Source organism: Pelodiscus sinensis, chromosome 13 (genome assembly GCF_049634645.1).
Source record: "Pelodiscus sinensis isolate JC-2024 chromosome 13, ASM4963464v1, whole genome shotgun sequence".
Taxonomy (NCBI): domain Eukaryota; kingdom Metazoa; phylum Chordata; order Testudines; family Trionychidae; genus Pelodiscus; species Pelodiscus sinensis.
Window position 1 is genome coordinate 27609530 of NC_134723.1, and position 13386 is coordinate 27622915.

The window sequence follows — 13386 nt, forward strand, 5'->3', positions numbered from 1 at the left end:
ATACTGAATAATGGTCTATCACTTTTCTAGCACAGGGTACTCACCCAGTCTCTGCTGTGCCAATCTGCATACAGCCCACCACTAACATCAATACAGATCAGAGATTTTCGCTCTAAAGGAAAATCTGCTATATTTAGTTACATGTTTAGGCCGCATCCAGGATTTTGTACGTTTGCAAATAATTGCAACAATGGAGGATGCATATCTGATATCAAAATGCTCCTTCCACTCCAGTGCATGAATGCGCTAACACCTAACAAAGACCATTCAGGTACTTTGCTTAGACCTGGGTGAATTCTTTTTAGATGACAGTTTTGTTCACTGAAAAATGTGTATTTGTGAAAACACATCTTGCAAGTTCATATCAAATTCACTGAATAGTTTCAGCTAGAAAAAAATCCAAAAATGTCAATTATTTCATTTCAAATGTTCTATGATTTAAAAAAATAAAAACGTAAGCAAAGGGTAAGAAACTCAAATGAAACTTAACATCTCAGATCAAATAGAAAATCTTGTTCAACCTGAAATGAAATTCGATTCACTTCTGAGTTTTGACCCTATAATCAACCAATCAGTTATTTGCATAGCTCTAACTGCAATTGCATGCCCTGTTACATGGTATTTCTCCCTATACTCTACAACAGTATTTCTCAAAGTGGTCCACAGACCCACTCTGAGGCTACGTCTACACTATGAGCTTGCATAAGTCGCAATCTCATGTGCATATTTTCTGCCGATCCATTTTTGTGCTGGGGTTTTTGTGCAAAAACAAGCAGTGTGGACGTTCTCTTTTTGCACAAAAACCCCAGCACAAAAATGGATCGGCAGAAAATATACAAATGAGTTAGGGACTTATTTGCATATTTCGTGGAGAAAACTCATAGTGTAGACACAGCCTGAGAGAGCTGCTAATGGGCTGTTCTGGTTTCTTTACTTACCAACTCTGCAGCCACAGAGCCTCGTGACTTCCATTGGCACCGGCTTACCACTTGTAGACAAGCGGAGCCACAGGAAGCAGCAGCCTGGGTCTTCAACAGCCATGTTGAAAATGAGGCTGTGCAAAATATTATAAAAGTCATAAACAATCCTGAATAAGTTCTGCTACTAATTCCTGACATGGAGCATGTTTACTGCAGATGGAAAACTTGAGCTGTGGTTGTCTAAATCACATGGCATGTTTGTATTGTCTGACTTCATAGTCAAGTAATCAACTCTTAGAATCAGTGCAAGCACAGATGGCAAATTTCCTATTCACTTTCCACCCATATCCTCAAATACCAGTTCCTTCTGTGAATATTGCTGTCAGGAAAATCAGTTCACTGAAATATCAATACAAAAGCAAGTCCAACCCAAGTATATGCCTTTAAAATTAAAATAGCTTCTTGTGGAAATTGTTAGTCTTCACCCACCTCTATTCATCATTCATATACACAGAAGAGGAGACAGTGGGCTCAATTTTCTACCTGGCTGTGGAAGAGAGGAGAAGGTGATGACGAACACATTCTTCTTGGAAAGGCCTTATATGGTCACCTTCCAGGATTCTCTGGGAATCTCTTATTCAGTCATCTCCCTGCCATTGTGGGGCACTGACATACCTCAAATCTCTCCTAGTCCTCCCTCTGGCGTATAATCTAGTCTCCTGTGAGCTGTAATATTTTGGTCTCATACAAGTTGTTGGGGTTAAAGTGTGGATGTTGGGTGGTGGGTATTGACATGTGATATACAGAAGGTCAAACTAGATGATCTGGTGGTCCCTTCTGGCCTCAAAAACTGACTCTGAATCCCATCAGATGGAAAAAGGCCAAAGCCTTCCCAGATACTCTATCTTGGGGGCACACATCCCCTCCATTCAGAATGTACCTTCCTAGAACCATGAGCCAAGACAGAAGTGCCATGTATCTGCTCTGTCCAGGATCTTTATTATTCTACCTAGTGAGATACACCCTCAGAATTTTCTCCAACTCAAAAATTAGGTCCTGGGTAATATCCAAGAAAAATTCTTTTAAAACTTCACAATCTAACCCCAGACTAATCTACTTTGTAATCCACCTTTTTATCTGACATCAGTCTATAATTTTGCCTAGAACTACTGGTTGTGCAATCTCTTTGTTTTGAGAGCATGATGAGGGGGGATAGCTAAAACACTCTGAAGAACCTTTCAAATTTACACAAGCCATTAATCTTAATCTAGGTTGGACAGAGGACTATGTCTTCATCAGTGAAATCTTTCAAAGATCAGAAGTATCATCAGCTCAAGCAGCAGTGTATCAAACAAAGACAACTGTTTGAAGATCCAGAGTTTCCAGCATCAGACGAATCCCTTTTCTACAACAGATTCCCTCCTGGAAGAGTGGAATGGAAGCGGCCAAAGGTAATTTTACACCACTTGGTGATGAATGGAGCCCAGTTTATGCTGCTTATATGCAAAGTTAATGGAATGCTTTTAATTCCTAGACACCCCTCAGTAGTAAAATATAATTTACAAAACAATTCTTGTCCTCCCTGCTCCTCCCCATCCCATTTATTTCATTCAGCTCTAAGGTAGAGAAAACAGACTTGCTGTGTCAATAGCTGTCCAAAATATATTAATGCCTTAATATAGGAAGACACAATGTGAATTAAAGGCTGTGCATGATGAAGGATATGTCTAGACTTGCATATCTTTTTCCAACTTTTCTTTGTAGTGTAGACATAGCCTAACTAAGGCTTTTATTTAAACAACAAATGGTCTGGTAGCTCTTTACAGGCAGCCCACAAAAGCTCATGATACATCTTCATGTTTTGTTAGTCTATAAAGTGCTACCAGACCATTTGTTGCTTTTTAAGTTGATCCTGTACAGACTAACTCGGCTACCCCCTGAAGGTTTTTACTGTTGATAATTCTTCAATATATAGCCAAATATTTGAGGTGACTATAATTAGTTCCATTCAAATTAATATTCTCAGAATGTACTAAAAAACTCTATTTGTAACAGATCACTCAATACAGTTATATGTTCTTGGAGTAAAATAACAATCACCTGGGTGAGTCTGTAGAGAAATCTCTTTTTGGCCTACTGTGCTGACAGAAGTAGTAAAATAATGTGACAGACTTGGTTAATCATGGTTTCACTTTGTGATGTACTAAAATTTAAAACCTTCACTTCAAATTTATAAGGAGTTTTCTGTCCTCCTTTCAAGCAAGGGGGCTCTGCAGAGAAATGTATCTGCAGAGAAAACTGAGTTTTGAGAATTTTGTCTGAAAAGAGCCTAGAGGAAAATGGCATGGTTTGGGCTTCTCTGCCTTAGGGAGCAGCATGCTCTCTTACTCTCTCTCTCTCTCTGTGTGTTTTTCATTCTTGAGTGCAGAGATTTTGGATTTCACAAAGAAAGAACAATTGTTGTAACTTTCTAGCAAAAATATTTTAGATAACATCTCTTTATATGCCATGAACGTAACAGCCTGGCATCCCTACATAGGAACACAGAAAGAAGTTCAGAAAAGGGCAACAAAAATGATTAGGGGTTTGGAGCAGTTGCCACATAAGGAGAGGTTAAAAAACTGGGACTTTTTAGCTTAGAAAAGAGGAGACCGAGGGGACATATGATAGAGGTCTATAAAATGATGACTGGTGTGGAGAAAGTAAATAAGGAAAAGTTATTTACTTATCCCCATAACATAAGAACTAGGGGTCAACCAAATGAAATTAATAGGTAGCAGGTTTAAACCAAACAAAAGGAAGTATTTCTTCACACAGTGCACCATCAACCTGTGGAACTCCTTGCCAGATGATTTTAAAAGGACTGGATAAATTAATGGAAAATGGGTATAGCAATGCTTACTAGCCAGGCTGGATAGGAATGATGTCCCTAACCTCTGTTTATCAGAGGCTAGATATGGGTGACGGGGGAGGGATCACTTGATTACCTGTTTTGTTCATTTCCTCTGGGGCACCTGGCATTGGCCACTGTCAGAAGACTGGATACTGGGCTAGACGGACTTTTTGGTCTGACCCAATATGGTTGTTTTTATAGGAACTGCTATGCTGCATTCAATTCTATGTAGATTTTTATACCATACTCCTCCTCATAGTTGCTGGTTGCCTTCCAATTATGCATTAAGCAACACACCTACACATCTGCCAAATGATGTCTCTCTCATCCTTTCCACATGTGTAGAGTGTTCTTTTTTGGGATATTTTTATTTACATATGCCTGTCGCTATATGTCTATATTAGAGCAGGCAAGGTCAAAGAACTGCCCCTTGCACACTGAGTGAATGGAAGAACATGAGGTTTATGATAGACATTAGTTCTTGGGGGAGTAATTCCACAGTCTCAGGCTATTCTGCAGAAGTTCTCCCTCCTGTATGGACAAGCTTTACTCTAATTCTAGAGAGTTCCATTGTGCCAGAATAGCACAGCTATTGACCATGGCCTTTGACCCAGAACTTCAGATGATCTCTTTGTTACCCTGGGATGGGGCTCCAGGCTATGAAGCACTTTGAAGAGGACTGCATATGATTTTATGAAAATATCCTTCTGATATGAATATGATATAACAGGGATATGTTATACAAGCTGACTCATGTAAGGTATCATTGGAAAGGTTATGATCTAGTGGTGGTCATCCCATTTGTATGTATTGCTTTTGTATTTGAAGTTAGCAATATTGATCTGTTTCATATTTGCTGTTTTGGGTCAAACCCACTGCAGACACTTCAGGGGCTATAATGGAAAACCCTGACAGGGCAAATGGCCCGTGAGCTAGAACAATGGACTATGAATGGGCTTGGCCTTCCTGTAGACATTCCATAATGCTACTGGCTCATGGATGATGGAGTCAGGTGACTTTGTCACCTGATACTAACCTGCATCTTGGACTGTTGAACTGTTCCACAGTGGGACTAGGGGAATCAAATAAAGGTTTCCTGCCTTATGGAAATTCTATAGAAGGTGGGGAGGAAAACCATGATTGTCTTCACCTGGTTTTACTTCTGCCTCCCCAAGACAGAGATACAACCATTTTGGCTCCAGGTGTTTCAAGTAACTGAAGAGAGGGAGAAGAACTGCTGGACCTAGGCTATCCATCATATCTGCTACATAAGGGTCCATCTAATCCAGGGTCCTGTTTCTGATCGTGTCCTGTACTACATTTTTCAGAAGATGCAGTCTCCTACAGGAAATTAGGCAAACAATTTTATTTATGCACATGCATGCACACATTTTTTTTTAACTTTCCTTTAATTTTGAAATGTATTTTCCACACTATAGAACTTTACAGGGTGGTTCAAATAACTTGTAGAAAAGAACTTTGTAATGTTCTTAATGTAACTTTGTGGGCATGTGGGGTTTTATAGAGACATTTCTATCAAACCCCATTAAGTACTAATGGGAAAATACCCTAGTGGAAAGTTATGGAATAATCTGTCCAAAAGGGGATTGATTTATACACAGGTGCATGATAGTTCATACAATTTATTTCTCTGTGGAAGAGGCAACAGAAGAATAGGAATAAGGAAAGACATCACCTCATCAGCTAGGGGGCAGCAGGAAACCAGGACCTAGTAACATCACCGTATTCTATAACCTTGCTCTAAGAACAATGCTGCAAACGGCTAAGCCGCATCTGCCATTGACTTCAGAAAAGTGGAGAGTGCTCAGTAACTTGCAGAATGTTCCCCTTGCTGATACACAGCAAATTCCTTTGCTTCTAAGTGCCATCCTCTCCTAGAGAACTGATCAGTGTTTCAATTAGAAGAACTACTTCCTGACTCTCTGCACTATATTAAGACTCTGAGGAAACCTCGTGGACACAGCTGGGTTCCAAAGAATGGTTCAATCAAAGCCTAGTTCCTGACATAAAAGACTGTTCTGGTGGCTTCTGCAATAGGAAATAGGAGAGTCTCTCTAGGACTCACAGGCTATTCTACAGAATGGTGCCTGAGAACTGCAGAGACTCCATTTCTATAATGGAGTAGAATGGGCTTAATGTTAATAGAACTGGAAAGGAAGGGGGTTGCGATGAGGGGGAGCTGCCTCCAAAAGGGGCTTGTGGAGTCTTCCCTTTCCTCTGAGCCCTCTGAAGTTGGGTGTCCTGTCTCCGGCTCTGCAACTATTAGGGATCCTGCCAAAAATATTATCCTGAGCAAGCATGTGGGGTGGGACCTTTTTCCTTTTCTGATTATGGAGACTGGACAACGTTTGGCTGCACTAAGGTTAATCGGAGCTTTGCCATGGATTTCTATAGGGACGGGAGTGGACTTCCCTTGAGAATTAGACATTTTTAAAGGATGACTATTGCTTGACGAGCTGCAATTAACACAGAGACATTTGTACTGATGTCTGCTTGTGGACTATTTTATTAGTATCTGTCTTAATAGGAGCCAAATATCGCATCATTCTCTTCTGGCTGCTGCTGACGTGCCTGTCTTATATGGTTTGAGTTGCTGATATTATATTTGGGTCTGTCAGTCAGTTGGCAATGGGGGTTTTGGTTTGCTAATTTTACATTCCTGAAACTAGGACATAAACAAATAGTTCAGATGGAATTAAAACCATTTTCAACTCTGCTGCACCGTCTAGCTTTCCAGTGGAGAATGTAATTGGGTTATATCTGGACAGATACGGGGCAACAGAGTGTGGAAACTATGTAGCTGGATCCATAAAGTGATTTTATCCTTAAGTGCATAGAGTTTCATCCTTAAGTGCACTGTTATCCACAGCCTCCATTTTTGGACCAGTGCATGCAGCAGAAATTTAGCTGGAGTTCTCTAAAGGGTAACCTAGAGAACTTCTCACACAGCACCCTAAATTTTAAATAAAATTTACACAATTTACGCTATGCAAATTGCATGCCTAATTTAGTTTTTTTTTTAAATAGCTTATTTTGCAATTTGGCCCATCTACACAGTGCCAAATTTCAAAATAACTTGCTATTTCGAGCCATTCCTTAATCCTTGGGGTGGCAAAATAGCACTCCCATTAGTTCAAAAAATATTTTGAAATAACAGGCAGCTTGTGTAGATGCAGGTAGCTATTTCAGGATACCTCCAGTATCCCAAAATAGCTGTGCAGTGTGAACGTGCCCTAAATAACTGAATTGCCTCTTACCGTGTGTGTCCGTGTCCTACTCTCTCACATATTTAAGACTAGTGTCTGGGATCCTACATGGTAAGGAAAGTCAGGTGGGACCAATTCTAACTTGCACTGTTCTGGTCTGTATAGATTTAGAGTTTTTAAGTGGTGCTATTAATTTTACAAGCATAGAAACGGAGTTTAGTGAGCAGTGTGAGAAGTTTTGCCTGCTCACGTTTTCCAATTACAAGATTAGATTGCTCTTTGCACAGTAAAATTGCCTGTGCACAGTCTGAGCTGTAGCCCAGTGCACAGATGCCGTCATTCAGGGTTCTGATGTTTAGTGTGGGTTTCCCCTGTTCTCTGAAAAGGAGAGACGGGAAATGCTATGGAATCATTGACTGAAACAAAGAAATGAATTATCCCAAAGAGCACAGTGCTTTAGAGAAGGGAGGGAAGGGGACTGAATGATTCTGTTTCCCCTGAGATGAGCAACCGATGTGGTAAAGATCCAGGGAAGGCTTTGTGCGGCACTTCCTAGGGGACACAGCATGGGAGTTGGAGTCCACACAAGAGAGCCTTTTGGGCTGGCTGATGGGCCACTGTGGTGCTTGGCAAAAGTTAGCACAGCTGCCAGGGACTGGTCCAAACCAGTTTACAGCCTTGCATAGCTGCCTGTGAACTGTTCCTGAGCAGAGACTGGCTGAAGCACTTTGTGCCTGTACCAATATGATGGGAGAAAGGGTGCTGCTTAGCAGTGGTGCAAATAGGCCCATATGGTGCCAAACTGGCAACAAGTCATTTTTACCAGAAAGACTCCCTGCCAGCCATCCCCAGCTCCTCCACTGGCTGCTTTGTTTCTGTGTATGGGCTGAGGTCGGGGGAGGGAGGCGCGGGGCTGGGAGTGTTATGGCAGCTAGTGGAGCTGCTGGCATTCTGCTACTTTCCCTACTGCCCCTCCCATCAGGGAAAGGAGCAGAACTTCCAGCCTCATCCCCCACTTCTCCCCAGCTCTATATACAGAGAAGCAGCAGCTCCGTAGAAGGGAAGCAGGAGGGGCTGGTAGTTCTGCTCCTTTCCCTGCTGGGAGAGGCAGAAGGAAAGGAGCAGAATTCCAGCAGCTCTAGGCTGCCCTAGTGCTCCTAGTCCTGCCCCTGAGGTGATGTGGGATGCCGTCTTATTCTGGTCTTGCTGAAACAAAAGACAGGACTATGCAGCACTTTAAAGACTAACCAGATGGTTTATTAGGCAATGAGCTTTCGTGGGCCAGATCTACTTCCTCAGATCAAATTGTGGAAGAAAATTGGCATGACCATTTATACCAAAGGGATACAATAAAAAAAGTGAACTTATATAAAATTGACCAATCAGATTTTAGAACAGAGAAGGAGAGTCGGGGGGGGGGGGGGAGATTAGTGTCTATGAGATAATGATATTAGGGGTAATAATTGGGGAAGCTATCTTTGTAATGGATAAGGTAGTTAGCATCTCTGTTAAGGCCCATTCATAAAGTGTCAAATTTAATCATGAATGACAGTTCTGAGGTTTCTCTTTGTAGAATGGTGTTAAAGTCTCTTTGAAGCAGGATACATGTAGTTAGGTCATTGAGACAATGCCCAGTCTGGTTGAAATGACAAGAAACTGTTTTTTCTTTGTGAAACTGTCTGATGTCTGATTTGTGTGCATTGATTCTTTGGCAAAGTGTCTGAGAAGTTTGTCCAATATACATAGCAGACGGACACTGTTGGCACATGATGGCATACATTATATTTCTGGATGAACAGGAATGTGTGTTCTTGATCTTGTAACTGATGTGGTTAGGTCCAATGATGGTGTCAGCATTGTAAATTTCTCTTCCAGTTTTCACTCCTTGTGGGATTACTCCAGTTCATCACATTCTCACCGTACACAGGTAACAGCCAGAACACCTGATTTGCCTTTCCCTAGGCTGCTTCCCTCAGAGTTTCTGAGAGCAGGGTTACTCTTCAGTCAGGATATGTGATTGCAGCATTTTTGTATGTTCCTAAGGCTGTGTCTAGACTATATCCTCTGGGAGAGGCATAAAGATCTTGCAGAAAATGGGGTTTTTGCGCCAAAACCCCTCCCCATCCACACTGCTTGTTTTTGCACAAAAATGGCTTGAATAAATTATGCAAAATGCTGATCCACGCTTCATTTGCATAGGCTCTGCGAGCAAAGCCAGCAGTGCAGACGTAGCCTGAGCACAGCCATGAGGACAGGTATTGTGGAATACTGCTATGTTGTATCATGCAAGCAAGGTAGTAACAAACTTCAACAGGCCTTTATTTGCCAAAGGTGAAACCTCTTTTACAAAGCTGTTGCTGCTCCCCTCTGTAGCTCTCACTTAGGCCTGGCCCATCTCCTCCTCCCTCCTTCCTGTTTCCTGTGCGTCCAGATTCCAACAGCCAGTGCTCCCAGTTCTAATAATTACAAGCAGCATCTAAAACACCACATGCTGGAAGCCAGTTCCATGGACAAAACAAACAGCAGAGTCTACACTGTCTCTTGGTGAACAATAAAGGGAGGGGGAAAGATAAAAGTCTCTCTCATGGCTCGAAGTTTTTTGTCACCAAAACTGGGTATTTTTCTGGACAAAAGTTGCATTCCAGTGTAAATGCTCTCAATGTTTTGTCCCCAAAAGGCACTTGTCAGAGACAAAATGTGCCAGTATAGACAACGCTCTAATCTGCAGTGCTGTGACTCTCTGCTGTTGGCACATGAAGCAGCTAATTAAAGCTAGTTCAGTTACAGCAGCAGGTGCAGTTAAATCCTGTGATTGCAATGTAGAAAGACTCTTAGCAAGAGACATGGGCTTGGTGCCTTGGCACAGGACAAGGAGCCAGGACCTAACTTCTGATCCTGGCTTTGACACTGACCTCCTCCATGGCTTTGGACACACCATGTTAACTCCCTGCTTCAGTTTCCCCATCCATAAAAGCAGGCTAATGCCTCATCTTTGGGATACAGGTTTAAGGCTGAATTTGCCAACATTTGTACAGTGCTTTGGCTGTGAAAAGAGCCATGTAAAATTCTAATTATTAATAGCTTTACTCTCAAGTCCTATCTCTGTCTGGACCTTTGCTGAGGAATAGTGCACACATGACTGGTGTTCTATGTTTAGCATGCATTAATGCTAACCCCTTGCTTAATCCCTTCAACACTGGCATTTTCCAAGCAAAATTAATGCTAAGGAGTTGCGTCTTTGGAAATATCTCTGCAGAGGTTTAGCTCTGATATGCTAAAAATAGGGAAAATGCCACATTAGAAGCCCTATTGTTGTCTTCACATCAGCACCTGTGAGATTAATATGTCCAATTTGTAAAACCCTGCCAGATTAGCAGCAGTACCAGGCTACCCTGATTTCCATTAATAATCTGTTTTTTAAAACGTCCCCTGGAAAGCAAAGGAAAGCCAGTATGGACTTGCTCTTCTTACACCTGAGGATTTAGAATTTGATAAGAAGAAAGGCACCATGCATTGCACTGCAGTTCTTCAGTAATGGCTGGATGTCACAGCAACATATTCACAAAGAGAGAGCTAGAGGTTCTGTACAAAGGCTCCCAAGCCACTCAGCCATCTCAGGCCAAAAGAACAAGTCTCTCCAATGCACTGTGTTCTCACATTATTTGGATGCAGAAGTGGTACCATGTCAGAGCATCTCCACTGGCAGCATGGACCAGAAGGTTATGGGTTCAAACTGTACACAGGAGTTGAGGCTTAGTCATAGACTTTAAGGCCAGAAGAAACCATCACCTAAGTCTGACCTCCTGCACATTACAGGCCACAAAACCTCACCCACTCCTGAAATAGACCCCTGAAGTCTGAGGGTATGTGTACACTAGCCCCCTAGTTCGAACTAGGGAGGCAAATGAGGGCGACTGAAATTGCTAATGAAGCGTGGGATTTAAATATCCTGCGCTTGATTAGCATATTCTCAGCCAGTTGACATTTTGGAAATTGACAAGCCTGAAGTAACTGCCCGCACCTATACGTGGCAGAGAAGTGGGATTCCGCGATAGCTAATTTGAACTAAGGGGTTTATCTCGGAATCCCGCTTCTCTGCCGCGTGTAGACGCGGGCAGTTACTTTGGGCTAGTCAGTTTCCAAAATGGCGACCGGCCGGGAATATGCTAATCAAGCATGGGATATTTAAATCCCGCGCTTCATTAGCAATTTCGGTCACCCTCATTAGCCTCCCTAGTTCGAACTAGGGGGCTAGTGTAGATGTACCCTGAGTTACTGAAGTCTTCAAATCATGGTTTAAAGACTTCAAGTTACATAGCACCCATTCAATCAATTTACACTCATTTAAACTTGCAAGTGATCCATGTCCATGCTGCAGAATGTGGCAAAACCCTTCCAGGGTCTATCTAATCTGACCTGGGGGAAAACTACTATCCAACCTTAAATATGGCAACTGGTTGGAGTCTGAGTATGTGGATCACACCAACAAAGGAAATACTACTGAGAATTTGTTCCCAGCTAACTTTGAGCCTTCCCCATCCAGTGTCCCCACCGTTGCTCATGTTGTAGTTCCGTACATGGTAGTGGTGGGCAGCCACTGCATGAGAAAACATCTTGCTCCTTGTTCTCTACAGTGCACTGGGAAGGGTTCAGCATGGGCTGGAGTAGACCCTCCCCACCCCCTGTCATGGACAGGGGCTACTCTGACTGGCCGGTTGGAGTGGGCTCTGCAGGGCTGGGGCAGTTCCCTGCCCAACGGGGGTGGGGAGTTATTCCAGCCCCTACTGGTTAACTGGAACCACTAAGGGTGAGGTTTACCAGTGAACCATTCACATCCCCTATTCCCTGTCCCATGAGACAACGTAGCCGGGGAGCAGGGCCATTGACCCACACAATCCCATTGGGGTGCCACAAGAGTTCAACTTGCCTCTTACATGGACCATGCATGACTAGGGAAGATGCTTGCTCCCTTCCCAGGTGGAGTCACGTCCAGGCCAGGAAGACTCCAGCCCTGAATGTACAGATGTGTGCTAAGGTCCTGGGATGGAAGGTTTGTCTATGTACTCAGAGGGCTGACTGGAAAAATGCCAGTCCTTCACAGGGAATTTTAAAACAGAAAAATGGCCATACTGGGTCAGACCAAAGGTCCATCTAGCCCAGTATCCTGTCTGCTGACAGCGGCCAATGCCAGGTGCTCTAGAGGGAATGAACAGAACAGGTAATCATTAAGTGATCTATCCCCTGTTATCTATTCCCAGCTTCTGACAGAGTCCAGAGACACCATCCCTGCCTGTCCTGACCATTGAGAGACCTATTCTCCATGAATTTATCTAGCTGTATTGAATCCTGTTATAATCTTGGGTTTCACAACATCATCTAGCAAGGAGTTCTATAGATTGACTGTGCATTGTGTGAAGAAATACTTCATTTTTCTTTGTTTTAAACCTGCTGCCTATTAATTTCATTTGGTGATCCCCTAGTTTTTGTGTTCTAGGAAGGAGTAAATAACTCTTCTTTATTTACTCTCCCCACACCAGTCATGATTTTATAGACCTCTATCCTATCTCCCTTAGTTGTCTCTTTTCTAAGCTGAAAAATCCCAGTCTTATTAATCTTTCCTCAATCATACCCCAGTCATTTTCTTGGTCTTTTTTCTGAACTTTTTCCAATGCCAAGGTATCTTTTTGAGATGAGGCGACCATATCGGCATGCAGTATTCAAGATGTGGATGTACCGTAGATATATACTGAGACAATAAGGTATTCTTTGTCTTATTCTTTAGTGCTTTTTTAAAGATTCCTAGCATTCTGTTTGTATTATTGAGTGTTGCTGCACATTGATATTTTTTTCCAAAATGTCTGAAAAATTTGGGGAATTAGTTTTAGAAAATTGAAAGCAAACCTCTTCGCTGAAAAATGGAAGAGGGGGAGGAAACCTGACAAACAAACTTCCAGAATAAAAATCATTGATTTTATTTTGTAAGAAAAAGCTAGCTTCCATTTAAAAAAATCCAAGACAAAAATGTCCCTGTGGTAATATTAAAATCAACCCCTCCCATTCATATTTTCTTACTTCTCCACTCAGCTTACTTGGAGTTTCCATTCTCCCGGCCAGCTTTTGAAAGCCTGGAGTGTCCTCTGTGGAAGTGGGCCATGAGTGTCCTCTATAAATGTAATGTAAAGTTTGGGTGGCTGCTTTTCATTATCCTTTCTTCGCATCACCGGAGTCATCATTCTTCACACAATGACTGTTATCCTTTACAAATGATATATAGAGACTTATGTGTTAGTAATTATAAGACCACACAGGTGCCATTCAAAGGCACAATGATATATTAGTTGCTCTG

General features: G+C 42.3%; 1 protein-coding gene across 9 annotated transcripts in view; it reads left to right on the forward strand.

Moving 5' to 3' along the window:
• The window catches only part of CAPN6 (calpain 6), a 122169-nt gene that overhangs the window by 21033 nt on the left and 87750 nt on the right, over positions 1 to 13386 (forward strand). For all 9 annotated transcript variants that reach the window (XR_012906908.1, XM_075940914.1, XM_075940911.1 and 6 more), the window contains one exon: positions 2192 to 2371. Coding sequence is in view for 8 of the 9 variants with exons in the window: in XM_075940909.1 (XP_075797024.1) it covers positions 2192 to 2371 (180 nt within the window). In the remaining variant the exon portion in view is untranslated. The remainder of the gene's footprint in view (positions 1 to 2191; positions 2372 to 13386) is intronic.